Consider the following 17,455-nt stretch of genomic DNA (forward strand, 5'->3'; position numbering starts at 1 on the left):
AAAAACAAATTTTATGCAGACCCCCTTATAGAAAAAACACAAAGAATCCATCGGGTGCCTTCAATTTCATCCTTCTAAGCAGTGATGCAGACTGCTCTTCCAAATTTGTAAAAATCATTAACAGTTCATCATCCTATCTAATACCGAGAAAGCTTTCTCTAGATAGCCCTATGATGACAATGGAATCTGTGAAGTAAGCAAATAGGTGAAACCCACTGCTAGCAGTGGTAGGTGGACCTTGCAGCTTGCCACTGTGAAAGGATGGCTTTCACCCAGATAGAAGGAAAAGAGTAAATCTGACTGCTCCATGGCACCAGTTTAAGATGGAAACCGCAAAGATTTTTTTCCCATTTTGCTCCTTCCCTTTAAAGAACACTCCCCCACCCAAACCCAAAAGTACTGAATGCCTGTAGCCATCAATAAGGGCCAAGTGCTATGCCTGAAATTATAGTTACATTCAACTTTATACAGAAGGCCTTTTGGCCATAGTGAAAATGAAAATCCATGTGTTATTATTTTAGAACATACATGATGTCATCATTAACATGTAAAGCTGTAATACCATCAGAAGCATTACATTTACAGGGGGAAAAAAAAAACCAACAGTTCCTCACATTTCTTCCTAAATTGTGTTTTGCCCAGCACTAGCCTCCCCGGGGCGGGGCGGGGGGGCTACACGGGGAAGGACATTCACTGGTCTGAACTGGTGGATAAACAAGGATTCCAGGGAACTCAGATGCAGTCTGTTATCTGTCCTTTGTCAAACAGTTTCAGTTCAGATCTGAACAAATGCAACTGCTTTTCCAGTAGGCATCAAGATGAAAAGAATAATTATGACAAAAACTTTAAGCACTAATACATACTGCTTTAGATGACACACTGTACCACTGAACAGGACTCAGCTGACTGGCAAAGAGCACTGATAAAAGCCAAAAGCATATTTTCAGATTTAATAATGCACAGTTTTGTTGTAGAAATTCTTAATCAAGAGTGATATGTTATTTTTAAGTGGTACAGATACAAGTTTTAAATCCTTAGAAGTCAGAAACCTTCAGTAGGTGTTCCAGAAAAAGAAAGATAGCAAGGCAACATACATTAAGGACTCCAAAGTTCCCAAAGAAAACCATTTGAAAACTAACATTATGAAAAAAAATGAAACATGGGTATACAAAATAGTTAATATGCTTATCGCAACATAAGTAGTAATAAAATATTATGATAAGGTTTTCAAATAATGAATGGCCCTGTCTTGGTGTTTAACCTTTGCGTTCATAAACATATATGGAGGAATTTCCAAGGTATGAATGAAAATAAAACCAGATTGCATTACCTACATCTAGAAGGTCAGGGGTTTAGATTACTAAGGTAATGAAACTTCAGTGAGCTGCTTCAGATCTATTACATTTGTCAGTTTTTATAAGCATGCTTACTTCAGGCATGCAATTATAAAATAAAGAGACTACATTTGTTGCAATTCAGCACCCAGTCCTTATAAAATCATTTGCATGTAAGTCATGAAGAAATTCCCCACTGCTGTATTAACAAACCAACTAGAGAAATTGGCTAAATTCATTTTAGGGAGCAGAGCCAAAAGAGAGAGAAAGGGGATCCTCTCATCCTGAAGGAATGTACGTGTAAATTTTTACGCAGAGAGGAAATATACCACAAAGACAACAGGATTTGGTGCACTACTACTATATAGATTTCTCATGAGCTTGCATTAACCATTTCTTCACTTTCACTATTCTCATTCTGCAGAAATAACATATAATACATACGAACATGACTGAGAAATAGCAAAATGTGCACCTTTTTTTTCCCCTATTTCTTTCCTCTCCTTTCAAGGACACTTAGGTATATTATAAATCAAGACAAGGACTGTTTCCTATGAGAGCAAGGCAGACCAGCATAAGTGATGGCAGGTTAGCATCTAGTTACTGGAATAAATACTAAGCACACTTACTTGGTTTTGACCATTCCACTTCTACCGCAGTATGATTAACAGCATGTGCAATGAGGATACTTCCTTTCTCTGGTAATCCTGCTAATGTAGTAGCTATCACTTCTTCACTTGATGTATATCCTACCTCGTTGTGCACTATGAGCTTGTACTCGTATGTTGTGTACCTAAGACATTTTAAAAATAATTAAATGGAACAAAAAATGCAGACGTAGAAAACATTTGCTGTAAACCTTCTGCCTGTGCCAAAGTTTTGTTGCTTCTTCACCCCCAGTCCAAAAAAATTCAGCTGTATGGTTCGTATCAATGAAGACTCTATAAGAGGTGTCTATTTTCTGGAAATAATTCAGCATGATTAACATGGTAACAAAAATAAAACACAGTATTTCACTTCTTCATAGTTGTAGCTTCTGAGGTGTTGAAAGATTATAGCTCAATTCAATATGTAATTACAGCAGTGGCAACCTGCCAAAATTTGGATCAGAATTTAATCAAATGAGGCTTTTTTCCTCTTTTGGGAAGCCCACTGATTTTAACTTGCAGAGTCTCATTTGTAAAAGTGATTCACCACACAGCCAGGACTCTCCCACTACAAAAACATTAAAAAAAAGTGCCTAGGAATGCAAGCTTATTTAATAAAGTGATTTTCTTCAGAACTGTACTTACACAGATTTATTAAGCTGTTTATTCAGTTTACACAGATTTATTAAATACTTCATGTATCTTTAGTAAACCAAGTGACTGTCATTCCATAATTTCTTCCCTATATCAAATGGCATATTAATGTAATTTAAGTGGGATTGCATAATCTCAGATTTAATTTCATCTTTAAAAGCCTTACACAAAACTGCACAAACACAGAAACACAGGATCACCTTGTTCAAATTTTCACTGAATCTGCAACACTTTGGGATAAATGTCTACAAAATCAATAAAGCAACATACCATAAATGCCTAATATTTAGAGATTTAGCTACAAAAAATCACTCACACTTTTTTTTTTTTTTTAACTGCTACACTGTAGCACCTCATACTATGCCACCATCCAGCCTGATTTTCAAAAGAGCTAAGCTTTAACAGTCCCACTGAGAGGAAAGCAAACTAAAGCAAGCTCACTAGCTCCAACTATAACTGTAAGCATTGTAGAACGGTGACAATATACATATCACATCTTATTACCCTCTCTGAAATTTCTGTTGCTTGCGAACACGTAGTATTTTTTTGGACACTGTAGTACGTGTGCAAAAAACATGAATGGAATCTAGTCCTGCAATTTAATGATGAGAATTTGAGATTAATTTTTGGATCCATATTTCCAACAACAAAAATAAAAGAAGTTTGGCTTAGCCTGGAAATGGAAAAAAAAAACATCTGAGAAAAGTCATTGTAGAATTAAGACTTCTGTCAGGAATATGATAAAAATTCACTAATTCTGAAACATGCTTAAAGGATGACGTAAGTGAAAATAGATGCTGATATATGGATTTTTTTTCTGTGAAAAGTAAGGCTTGAGTCTCTCTGCAACATCTTCTCTCCAGCCACAAACCCACCCTGAGCTGCTGACTGCAAAAACATAGCTGCAGTTTGCAGAACCCTCCCAAAAGGAGTGTTCAGGTGTGTCCGAGGGTTAGACACACTTTTCTGGCCATAGCTCGTTCAGCCCAAAAGGTCATTGTGCCTGATGACTGGTCACTAACGCCCTGTCACAAATTATTGCTCCCTCTGAACGGCTAACATAACCACTGCACACACCAGTGCTGCTGAAATGAGCTAAACTAAAACCAAAGGAAACTCTACGTAGAATTTCAAACATGCTTGAAAGAAACAAATAGACACTTGAGCAGGATTGGGTAAAAGATCAGTTACTGCAATGGATGAGAAAGCAGCGCGTTTCAGCAAGTAGGCAATGACAAGCCAGAGGCAGTAACCCTTGGCTTGGTTCAAGTCTATACAACCGTCAGGAGCAGAGGTCACATTCTGCTGGTTCACATTGTGCTCAGGAGGGATGCTCACACAACTTTTATCAAAGTAGAAGCAACGTACGGATATTTGAGGGGCAATGATTGACATGCAGTCCTCATAAAGCAGGCCAGCACACAAGCGCAGAGAACACTCACCCCCGAAACCATTCATGAATGTTTTCCTGAGACTTTAGTGAAAAAAAACCCAACGCAGAATCAATGTTTACTCTTCCATTACAGTTTCTCAATGTGTGTGTTTGCTTCTCTTAAGGGTGGTAGAATTGACTTTGAGATATGGAAACTAGGGTTGATCAAGACCAAATGCCTTCCTCTGTAGGTCTGTTACTGAGAAGCAGAACCCTCCCTCCATTTCCCCACTCTCAACACTCTGCATTTAACTATAATGAAACTAACACAAAGCTGCCTATAAATTAGGTCTGCTGAGAGAGCGATAAATACCCTTCTTGCCTTTGGAGATATTAAAGCAATCATTAATTTGCACTTTTAAACCCAGGTAAAAACAACGCTGAAACCAAGTTTCAAATGTTTCCCAGCTAGGACTTCTCAAACGTTCATTTTGCCTGTGCTATGACTTTGTCAACATACAAATCTAGAGCATATGTACACATAAATCTAAATGGTTTGATTGCATGAGCATATCGATGCTAAAATTTCACAAGATCTTTATTTTCATTTGTTTTTCAAAGCAAAACAATATATGAGTCAAGAATGACAGACTAATAATAAATCCCTGCATATTAGAATGATTAATAACAAAGATGATGACAAAAAATATTTCATTACATAATTAATATGTTCACTACATAAAGACACAAGAAATACTTTGAACTATTAAACATACACTATACAAAATGCCAGCATTTGTTTTTATAGTTTTTGTAATCTCACCTGCTAAGACCCTTATCTTCATAAAACCACTGAGTTCCTGAGTAAATATTGTGCCACAGATTTAAATCTTCAGGGGGATTTGATGCAAGTGGTTGCTGGATTTTACGTCTCAGGAGCTCATATCTAACACAAAAGACAAGCAGAACACCAGGATTATCTCAACTAATGTTATTACACAAAAAAAATCCCACAGTTGTTTTTTTTTTTTTTAAAGGCACACATTATTTTGTTTTTACAGCTGTAAACTTTCTGAGATAAACATTCTTTTTAATGTTCATGATTTAAAACATTCAATTACTTTAAAAAAATGCTTTGAAAATGGAAAATAAAGTACTTCCATTTGAAAGAATGAGTTTAATGACTTAGAGATTTTAAACTTTGTGGAAATGCTATGAAGATCAAGACCAAATAGCCAGGTAATAGTGTTTTATGCAGATTTGACTGATGCCACCCAATATGCACAGATTGCTCCAGAATATGAAATGACACTGTCTCTTTCTTACAAATGTGCTGAAACATATCACATTGCTATTACTATTTTACTGGTAGTAGCAACTGAAATGCGCATTTGTGTTTAACTTGCATTTGCAAATAACCGTAGTGTAAATTATGAGTGACAAACAGGCGCAGAATGAGTTAACTTCTCCATCCATCTGTAGATCTTAGCAAGGCACCTTTGTATTTGGGTAGACATTCATGATACGAGCTTGAAAGACCAAACTATTTCATCCTGGGTTTAACTGGTATCTGAAGCTGTACTCCTGTCTCTGTTCCAAACAGCAGGTCAGCTAAAGCCCATCTTTCATCAGCTCAGCCATGAGACTGCCTGATTCGGAAATCATGCCTTCCACCCCATTCTGCATCACTCACTCTTCATCATCTTTTATATAAAATCTTTATGAAATTTAACCAAGATTAAATCACCTAATGTCTACACAAACTAAAGGGGATAACATTGTATTTTGTATTTCCTCATCATCCTAGGGATTACATCGAAAACTATAAAGGAAAAAATTACATAGATTTGTTCAAAATCTTTAGGATTATTCTTCTTTATTACATGTCACAGGACTCTTTAAATAGGACTTTCATTTCAGTTTGACAGTGGTGTTTTCTTTGTGAGGCACCATGCGTTTGCACTCTTCCCACCAGTTATAGAATCACTCTGGAATTGCTTTCAATGGTGAGCTGCAGTTTTTATCGAACTATAGTTACGCCAGGGTTCCCACTCGTGCCCAGCAAATTAGGGTCATATGCATATATATTCATTTAAATAGGCAACTTGACTCTCTGAAGTGCTGAGCTCCTGTGTGTCAACCTTTTCCTGGCCCTGTTTCGGAAAGGTGTTACTGTTAAATTCCAGCCAAAAGCATGTGGATACTCAGGCAGCTCTTAAGGACTCTCACTTTTAGGACTTATTTATGAAAACATTTCCTTCTGTGTTTAAGCATTCTGCAGAATGCCTTGCTGTGGGTCTGTTGCAATGATCTTTCTGGCCACTGGCCTCACGAACAATTTGACACTTTTCCATGTTAAGATCATCTCCAGTCTGATGAGGAAATGCTGAACAATGCCATTCTAGATTTCAGACCCTGAATAAAGAGGGCACTTAATAGGTACTGCAGACAGTGATTTTGCACTGCTTCAAAACCAGAAATCAACTGAGGAGCCTTCTTACAAGATAGCTGAATCTTCCTGTGCTCCATGGCTGCTAGGATGTATGTGTGTAACTAAACTTTGACCCCTGAATTTGGGAATAATTCTTAACAGCTACAAACAAGCACTGCACCACTGACCTTAGTGATGCCAAACCAAATTAATGCAGACGTTGGGAGTTCAACCTCAGAAATTAAATAGTAAAAACTAATTAATCTCCAACTCTATCAAAATATTCAGATGACTTTCTAACCGAAGAACAACTCACACATGAGTGGTTCATCGGCGTCAACAGAACCCAAAGGCATATCACTACAGTTTTATTAGGAACAGTCCTGGCATAATCTGTCCAATATATTTCATAGACAAGTCATGAAAAACATCAAAATCTTTTTGAACACCGAATGGTGATCATGTGTAAATCACCCCCACTGGCAGCTGCTGCTGCTGCTCTGCTTGCTGCAGACTTCTTGCTCCATCATGCTGTACAGAGCAGCTGCTTCAGTGGTTGTTCTTGTTGAGGGCAGCATGGCACACCATGAAGGAAATGAAGTCTGCAGATGTAGGTCGTGCTGAATTACTTCAATAATCTATGGTAAAATGGTCATGTTGTTAACCCCAGAATAACAGGGACTGCTTTTCAAAAACTTCAAATTTTACTATAGAGCAATCATCATTTCATTCAGTTGTAGTGTGCCCTAATTAAGCCTAAAGAAAGAGTCAAGCTACTGTGCTGTAATAACACATGCAACTGAAACAGCATTACATGATAATTATTGAACCCACCAGTGCACCTAGAAGAGAGCTACTAACCAGACCATATGGACTACAGAGAGATAGCTCCATGCACAATGTTTCACAGTACGTTAAAGCACTAGAGTGAAAAAATAGTTTGACATTTTTCATTGAATATATATATAAAGATATATTTGCCTTTATAAATCTTCATGCACCAAAATTTATATTTTTTTAATGTATATACACACACACTCAGTAATCGACAGATTCAAGTCAAGATCCCTATCCCAGCATTCCAGACAAATCTCAGAAGAGATGCCTTTCTCTGGTTCCTGTGGTGAGATCCAGCCTGTGACACTCAGCACTTCCTTGCATTTCCCATTTTTGCCTCTGCCTCCAAACCTGCAGCATTTTAATTTCCATTTTTCTCACACACTCCATCATCTGCAATTTATTATGTGCTTAAGTTTTGAAGATTATTTGATGTCATCACACTTTCAAATAGTCACTTTATCTTTATGTGGAATAATCCATGCAGAGTATTGAGAATGTTGGGTGTGTTAAATACTTAGGTCCACAGAGATCTCATGGTTTTCTCATTATTTTGTTGGTGGAACCTGTTGCCTGAACTCATCACCAAAAAGTGGCTTATGCTGCAGCCCGACACAGTTATGCCTTTGGAAATATCCTGTGCCTGCTCCATCTGAAAGACCCAGAGCCTTCCACCAGCACAGACACCACTTGCTTTTCATAATCCTGACCCTAAGTTCAAAACAATTCAGAGCTCATCCTGCTATCTGCTTCTAGACATACCCACTTTCCATGAGTCCATCCATTGACTCCTGAACCCTAAAAGAGGAACTTCAAAATATCAGAAATTAAGAGATCACAACCAAGTTTGCAACAGTCAGAATTTTCTGAGTCAGATTTAGGTAAGGAGAAGAAAACTGCTATCTCAGTTGCAACTAAGAGCTTACCTCAGATGAGGGCCATTCGGTCTTAGTGGTGGTTGCCAAGAAATGGCAATAAAGGACTCACTGATTGGAGTCACAGACAATGGACTAACACCCTGAGGAACTGTCGAAGGTGTAGTCACACTTGTAGGCAAACTCTCTGTGCAGCCTCCCAGAAAGCCATCACCTCCAGAGCACGCTATTACAGTGACCGAGTAGTTAGTATAGGGTATAAGATTAGTCACCAAATGACTTAACGCTGATGATGTGTTCCCAGTAATGACAATTCGTGGATCAGGCATGCGAATTTCATAGTTAAGGATTTCGCCATTCTGTATCAGAGGAGGTTTCCATGAGACCTAAAGGAGAAGAAAAAGTAAAATAATTTAAAAGAACAGATTTCTTACAGTCAGAATGCAGAAATACAGACACAGCATGCTACAAACGGACACCAGCAGGATCTGAAGATGTGCTTTTCCTTCTTCATCAAAAACGACTTTATGTATGACCTTTAACTGCAATTTTATTTTTAAGAGTACATAGTTAGAAATCTTAACCTCCTTTAATTTTAGTGAGAGTTGCAGTAACAGTTGTAGCCATTGTAGTCATCTACTATATAGCTTCACCAGTAAAATGTGAATGCTCCACTTTACTTAAAATTCTGTGAGATGCTCAGATGCATTAGCAAAAGTACATTAATTATCGCAAGAATCCCTAACTGTCATTTATTTTCTTAGGGTCTATTAGCTGGTGTGCTCACCTCTTAGTGGCAGAGTAAGAAGAAATTTTATTTTGCATTTGCAGTTTTCAGGAAGGTGTAACTGTATTAGCCCCTATCAGAAACAAGACTTATCCACACTCTTTATATGGTAAAATATGTAGGGTTTCTCTTTTATTTTTCAGTAATAAATTACAATGATAAGCATCAGACAAAAAACAGGGACAGTTTTCCATTTTTAGAACTATAAAATTATGCTGATAAAGCTTTAGCAAAAAACCTCTGCAAGTTACATACAGAATTCATGGTGTATATATATATATATACATGCTGCTATGCTTACTGTGGTTTTAATGTTACTAAACTGAGGTTAGGTAGGGAGGGTTAAAATTTTATTTTTTTAAGTATAACATTATATATATTTATTCTTACCAGTTTCAGTGAGGAATCACACTTAAATCATTGTACCATAAAATGCAAGGATGTTCTCAATTCTTTTTTCAGGCTTTTTGCCATGGCATCATGACAGAGGGCACTTCAGACCAACACAATGAGGACATGTAACTGTATTAAAGCCTCAAAGTTTCATGAAAGTAGTGTTAGAGCATCATCTATCAATCCTTCCTCCCCTAGATGTCCCAGTGTACGAAGTATACCAGCTTTGCTTTGCTTTGCTCATCTCTGGACTCTTTTCCTTGCCATTGACCCGCTCATCTATAATGATTGCTGCCTCTTTCCCTCCCAGGCATGGGATAATCAAGGATTGAATCCAACATCACAAAGAACACAGAAATGGAGAAAGCCTAGATGAAGGTATGTGCAGAATAAAATGAACAAAGGTAATACTGAAGCGTTAAATAATAATATCAAGATACTTTAGTTTCAGTTAAGTTGAACTTTTTCCTTAATTCTCTTCCAGCCTCCAAAGTATCTTTGAAAAGGTATACACACACAATTACACATGGCCGTGGAAACAGGGAAGCTTGATTTATAAAATGATTTTTAAGGACCCTTGGGGATTAAGAAGTATTATATCTTAGGTACAGAAGGACCTCTCAGGCCACCAGACTTGTAAGAAACCTGGCAGCAAAGTACTGGAGAAAGCTGAAGGATTTTGATAACAGAATCTGGAATACTATTAAACAGAGAATTATAAACAGGGTGATCTTGAGTAAAGACAGCACAAACAAGATTATTGGTGCCCACATAGGAAAGGCTTAGCTCTGGCTAATTACCAAATGCTGTATTCAGATTTCTGTTACTTCTGGCCCCAAATCATGATCAAACAAATAAAGAAAATACTATCAATAAAGCAATGCAAAATTTCACAGAAGGCAGGAATCGATTCTGTGCCATTCTCACAGACTGAGCAAAACTCTCATTTTGAAGTAGTTGATGTGATCTAGCTGTAAGCTTAGGAATCAGAGGAGAATGGATGATTGGCACAGATGACAGAAAATGTTTTCAAGTGCAAGTATGTGCTGGTTTGGGCTGGGATAGAGTTGATTTTCTTCCCAGTAGCTGGTATGGGGCTGTGTTTCGGATCTGTGCTGAAAACAGCGCTGGGAACCCAGGGGTGTTCCCGTTACTGCTGAGCAGCGCCTACCCAGAGCCAAGGGCTTTTCTGCCTCTCACAACGCCCCCGCAGCGAGGGGGCTGGGGGTGCACAAGGAGCTGGGGGGGGCACCGCTGGGACAGCTGCCCCCAGTGACAAAGGGGATGTCCCATTCCATATGGCATCATGATCAGCATGTAAAGCTGGGGGAAGGAGAAGGAAGAGGGAGATGTTCAGAGTGATGCCGTTTATCATCCCCAAGTAACCGTTAGATGTGATGGAGCCCTGCTTCCCTGGAGCCCGCCGACGGGAAGTGGTGAATGAACGCCTTGTTTTGCTTTGCTTGTGTGCACTGCTTTTACTTAACCTATTAAACTGGCTTTATCTCAAGCCACAAGTTTTCTCACTTTCACCCTTTCAGTTCTCGCCTACATCCCGTTGTGGAGGGACTGAGCGAGGGGCTGCGTGGGGTTTAGTTGCTGGCTGGGGTTAAACACAACAAGGTCGAAAGCATTCAGGCCAGTCAACTTCAGGTGACATTTCCAGTTCCCAGTACTATTTGTTGCTACCATACCACACACACTGGATGCATTGTATACGTCACAGAAAGACGGGAACATGCAAGATTCACTTTTGTTTTCAGGGACATATCTCTGAAGTCACTGCAAGAAGCACAGAGACTTTCAGGTCTGACACACTACAGGAAAACACCCATTTCTGCAGCCATAATTATGTTATTCTTTTTTGAGGTGTAGCAGCTATCCTTAATTTCTGCCTTGGTAAAGTGCAACTAAAGATAACATATTTGAGGTCTTTTTTAGGAATATTAATGAAGTAAATCTGTCATTATAAGTGAAAAACCCCCTCTTACTTGTTGCTTAATACAAAGTGGTTTCTAATAAAAGTACTATATGTCAAATGCTTTGGAAAATTCCTAGTACTACTCTCAGAAGAGAAAACTGTCTTAAAATGTTCACCTTGTACCAAATCTTGGTTTATTTCCTGGAAAAGAGGAGGAGTTATTATTTAATTACATTACATTTTAGATGCCTAACTTTTATGTCTAAAGCCATAAAATTATTCTAATAGAACTCGCACAAGATTCATCATATATTGTAACACCTTCACATAAAGGAATGGATTAACAACATGGGCAGGAGAACAGATGCTGCTCCAGAACCTCAGCTCCTGAGTTTCATCCAGCATGTGCACTAGCTGGTAAAAAATGAATAAACTCCCAGGTGTTACTTCACAGCATTTGCTGTGCACTGGAAGGTAAAATACCTCATACTGTATGTAACATAGATGCTTTGTGGAGCTTACACTGGGAAATTTCTCAATTTTTCCTAAGAGAAATGAAAACCAGGCTGAAGAAAAAGAATATTCCATCAGCACCAAAACACAGAATGCAACTTATTTTTGTCTGGGCATGGATGCCTCATACAAAGATATGCACATCTGCTATTGCTTGCCTTTGGTTGTTTTTACACTAGATAAAGGGATGACCAAGAATACCCACAGTCACCGCTGTGTCATTTGACCTGCTTTGAATTACACGTCACCTGGGAATGACAGGACATGCAGTCTCTGACAAACCTCTCTTGTCAAGAGGCGAGGGACTGCCTGACCCACACAGTGTAAATGAAGATGATGGAGCCAGCCTGGTTAACACACATGTGGCACTCCTGGACCTCTTCTCCACTTTGATGTGCCAAGTTTGAGGTAAGAGCTTGGCAACACATGAAAGCCAGAAAGCTCGCTAGACAGGCTGTGTTGGAAGCAGTAACAGTTTGTTCATTGATTTGAAGCTCAGCACTGAGACCATGAAAGAGGATGCCCATGAGGAAGAGAGAATAAGGTAACTACTGGGAGAGATTAACTGATTCAATGTAATGACTCTGGAAGCTGTCATTTAAAGATCAAAGCACCTTATTTTCTCCACCACAAAATTTAAAGAGACAGAAATTAGCCATTCCCCCCCCCCCCCCCCCCCCCATTAAACAGTTATAACCTTGGAATTTTTTTTTTTTTTTTTTTTTGGGGGGGAGGGGGGGGGGGGGGGGGGGGGCGGCAGGGTCAGCAGTTGGAACCCTGCAATTTAATTCTGGGCTATTTGAAGAGAGGCATTGGCACGTGGGTAACTATTTCACTAGTTCAGGCCTGGCTTCAACAGTTTGCTTTTAAATCAGTGTGTTTGGCTTCATTTTATTCTCATTTCTTCTAGCTACTGCTTGTAACATCCACAAACAAAATGTAATAAACACACTACTGAGAGCTTTTCACTGTTGGTCTCAAAGCGCATTGTAAGTCTTAAATTGCAAGTATTATTATTCCAGTTTTACAGATGAAAAGACTAAATCCCAGACTAAGTCACGTATCAGAAAGAAGCAAAACTGAAAACAAAGACCTGTTACCCTAATTCTGCATTCCAGCCACTGGACTATAGTCCTCTGCCAACCTCCCAGCCCCCCTAAAAGTAGTTGGGAGATGAATTTCCTCATGAGTTCTTATCTATCTTAACAGAAATTATAGTGGGATTCAATCAAGAGCCAGTATCACACCAGACGCAAATCCTGACAGAGGTCGCTGACAATTATTCTCATACACTTTGCACGTGAATTACATCCAACTTCAGCAAGCACTACCACAGAGTGGTACGATCAAGTTAGCAGTAACAGATTTCTACTGCAAAAACTTCTAGAAGCACCTAGCTTGAGCAGTGGAAAAACAGAAAGAATATTTATTTATGATCCTAAACACCTACTACAGTAAAGTGTTTAATCTATATCAAAGGCAGAGGGATAACGCTGATGAAACCCTGACTAGTTCTCCCCACTGTATGATCTGTATCAAATGAGCAAGCTGTGCAAGAAATCACAGTCCTAAAATGTGGAAAACCTCTAGTGTGTAAGTTAAGGTTGTTCCTATGGGTGTTGGAGTATCCTAAGTCACTCAAGCAGCACTTATGTGGCAAATAAACCAAGGTCTCACTGACCTTAGCAGCATTACAAGGCAATCTTCACACAAGGATTGATTGCTCCTAAACAATCTCCCCAATGCACCAGGCATACCTGCATAAAACTGGAAGTGTGGTGAACAAAGTCCAAACTTTTTTTTCTCCCCAGCGTGAAGCTGTGTGGGCTTACTGCATCTCACTTCGGTGCACAAGGCCTGTGTATTAGGATTGTTCATATGCTCAAAATTATGTTCTTAGGCAACTGCAGTCTGAAGCATTTTGGGAATGAAATTGCAACAGAGGGGGTTCACCTGGAAGAGAGGAAGGGTCTTCACACCCTCATTCTCTACCACACAGTGAATCTGCAGACGTAAAACACTGAAGGATCACCTCTCAGTCACCAGCTTCAGTGACCATGGAGCTATTACCACCACATCCAACGTTCTCTCATCAGAAGCAACTTCACAAGACAGCAAACATTAACGTGTGAGTCAAAAAAGCACCTCCAGAACATGTGCCTATAACTGTAATCCCATAGGAAGTGGAAAATGGAGAAAGACGACACCTTCCTTTTCATGGATGATACCCAAACTCCAGCTACAGGGCATATTGCTTTAAATATGTCAATGGTATCCACTCCACAGAGCTGACATCTTTCTCACACATATTTTAGTCCCAGCCTATTTAGAGAACAACAGGCATTTAGCAGTCCCCTGTTCAGCTTCCAGATTAATGAAGAACAGAAGACAATTATAAAAATAGAGCCTTGTTTATTTGTGTTTGCTCACTTGCATATGCAATTTAGTCATCAATTTGAGAAATAGCTATTACAAAAGTTTATCGCTCTGTGGCAATAAAGGATAAACTTCTGCAAAGAAAGAGTGCAGACTGCAACTCTTGAAGATCCTGAAGACATTTTGCAATCTGTAGGGTGGAATATCAGCTTTCTCTGCTTCTACACAAAGAAAAGAATAACAGATGAACTGTAAATTAAGTGATTGTCACCTCTGAGGGTAACAACAAACATGAATGACAATGGAATTAAAAAGCCTACAACCCTTCCTCAGTCAAAGAAGTCATGAAGAAGTACTTATGAAAAATAAATAATCCATTGAAAAACAATGATGTGATATTAAATCAATATGCAAAAAAAACAAATTAGAAAGAAGAATGACAGTTTGGTGCTACAGAATCAACACAGCCCTTCATTCCTAGCAGGCAACATATATAACATATATTAAGAGAAAAGTCAAAGAAATCCTAATAATTTTTTATTTTTCTCATTTTGTAGCTAATCAAATTGCAGGAAGTTTCTGTAACTGATGTTACCATGAAGGAATAGCAAGGCATAAGAACTATATGTCAATGAGGTACTTATTTCATCCAACCAGGATGGAACGCTTCTGTTACAACTTAAGAACCAAAAAGAAAAAAGAATTCCTTTTCCCTTGAGAGAAACATCAGGATTACGTACAGCTCACGCCAGCTTCTATCTTAAGAAAAAAGTTACACAATGAATGACAGGAAATGGCTGCAGCCTCTTCAGTCAGTGGCCCAGTTGGTGGCACTGGTCAGTGAGGGAAAACCATCCCAGCAAACGGGTCAGCAAGCCTCTGGTTAAGCCAATAATCAAGTCTAGAGCTGTCTTCCCCAGGCCAAAGCCCTCAAGGGAGAACCACAGCAGGAAAAGGGAAGTCTTCCTATCAAAAGTTAAGTGGCAAAGTTGAAGAATTTGCATACTACAGTTGATTTAGTTCAGCATACTCAGCCACATAATGCTTTTCCTACACAAAGAATGCTTTTAAATAATTATTCACTGTGTAAACCAGCCTCTTTCTCAAGCCATTCAACCTAGCTACATTCCTGAATGTCATATCAGTGTGAAGTGTGAGATTGAAGCAGCACAGCAATTGCAACCCTTACACGAAAAGGAAACAATTTCTTTTATACTTCTGTACATTAGGGTATAGCAAATCTTGTGTAACAGGAATAATGTTCATGGCATTGGCATATACTAAATAAACGGCTTTTGCAGTTGCTGAATACCTCCACTTCACTTTGGCATTTAATCAGCCACAAAAGCAGTTTATTGCGCAGTATACTCCGCTACCATGAACATTATCAATTCAGCAAATATTAAAAAATATCATGCAGGTGTCACGGAAATGGGTACTTTAAAAATTATCGACAGCTTTATACTTTCTGTTGCACAAAAGAAAGCAAGCTAAATGTTATGGAGAGATATCGGTCCATTCTGATTAAAATTAAATGTGAAAGGAGCACATACACAGCACAAGTATTTATACCAAGAGTGACCTGCTGTGCTGATATTTTCCTCCTTGCAGAGTGAAAGCTTTGGTCTATGAAAACAAGCTGTATACTCAAGTGAGTACTATCCTGAAGCGCTTTGAATTCTCGACGTCCTCAAATCATTCATATTGATTCTATGACTAAATAAAGGAATGGAAATATGTTTCTCTTTTTTTTTTTTTTTTTTTTTTTTTTTTTTTTTGTAAATTCTCCCTATTTTCAGTAGAAGTAAATATTTGTGCTCATGGTTTAGGGATTGGTTGCACTGACAGCTGAAAGCCCCTATCGATCTGCAACCGTGGCTTGGTAAAGGAGCCTCTCGCTAATCTTTCCCACAGTGCCCTTCCAATACTGCCTACTCCAGCCTGGGAGGACAGCTCTCTCTAGGGCAAGAGGTAATTAAAATACCCCTCCCAAAGAGGCGGCTTGTTTTCCATTCTCTGCTTGAGTTACCATTGTAGACACCGAATAAGATGAGAGCATTGGACAGCACAAGCAGATTCCACAAATTTGATTTGAACACTACATTGGTGATATATGCATGCACTGCAGCTGTGGTGGGCTTGATCTGCTCAGGAGGGAAAGTATGCCTTTCTGGGACTCTCATCAGAGTTTAAAGGCACCAATGTAGAGCAATCCCAAGCCAGATCCACCTTATTTCCACACAGGAAAACTCTGCAACCTCTAAGTGGCAATCCTTGCACAATACTTCACAGCCGTTCCACTCGTGCAGCTAGCATATTTCTGGGGTGAAGGGACAAGAGGGGTTTGCAGGGCAGCTATTCAGAGCTGCATCCTAGTTTGAAAGAGCAGGGCAAAAACCCCAAATGTCTTTAAAACAGATGCTACCCTTGTTCTTGTATTTTCCTAGTACAGAGTATTCACAGAGGCCACAAGATGCCTCAGTGCCACAGCACAGCCCACTGGGTGGTCTCAGAGTCTTGCCACTCTGATATGAACTTGTCATAAAATTGAAGAGGACTCACCACCACCACTAACAAGCTAATCCATTTGACAGACCTGTAAGAAGACCCACAAGTAAGATGAAATCCCATTTGCTTCCTCTGGTGCTCCCATCTGCAAACAAGCAGAAGGCAAGGAAACCCCTGGGTGCAGCAAGCCTTGTCCATAATCCCTTCAGTGATGAAGAGCTCTTCTCTCTCCATGAGCTCTTCTGCATCTATAACTTCATTTCAAATGTTTTAAGAGATAATACATTTTAATGAATAAAGAATAATAAAAGCTAAAACAAAAACAACAACAACAACGAAAAAACAACCTAAAATCTTGCTGTCCTGGACAAATAAGAGAAATTCTAAGATTTTGAAGTATTAGAATCTTTGAAATCAGAAGTGATGTAATGTCTCAGCCATGGAATACCCTCTGCACAGGAACTGTACCAAGTATTCCCAACTCTCCCCCAATTATGACTATCAAGTTAAACAACATTAAGTAAAATGAAATACTAGATAAATTAGAAGAACTCATGTTTGTATCCGCTAAGGATATCAATACTCTGTACCCTGAAAGAGAATTTTTGCTGAAGGACAGATACTCAGAAGAGGGTGTATTTGGAAAGGCATATACATATAAGTCTCTTTTCTCAATTAAATGCTGCCACCTTAAATTATTTTGCACATTTTAACCTATACATTTAAAATCAAGAAAAATTAACATTAAACTGAGTCATGGAAATAAAAACATCCAAGCTTCAGCATCTTTGACAGAAATTAGTCTTA

At 38.9% G+C, this 17,455-nt stretch overlaps 1 protein-coding gene across 1 annotated transcript in view; it reads right to left on the reverse strand.

Moving 5' to 3' along the window:
* Positions 1-17,455, reverse strand: part of USH2A (usherin) — a 397,508-nt gene that overhangs the window by 111,313 nt on the left and 268,740 nt on the right. The window contains exons 41-43 of the mRNA XM_080408501.1: positions 8,202-8,536; positions 4,831-4,953; positions 1,964-2,127 (exon numbers count right to left, since the gene is read on the reverse strand). Of these exons, the coding sequence (XP_080264627.1) occupies positions 1,964-2,127; positions 4,831-4,953; positions 8,202-8,536 (622 nt within the window). The remainder of the gene's footprint in view (positions 1-1,963; positions 2,128-4,830; positions 4,954-8,201; positions 8,537-17,455) is intronic.

This window comes from Falco punctatus (assembly GCF_963210335.1).
Source record: "Falco punctatus genome assembly, chromosome: 12".
NCBI lineage: Eukaryota > Metazoa > Chordata > Aves > Falconiformes > Falconidae > Falco > Falco punctatus.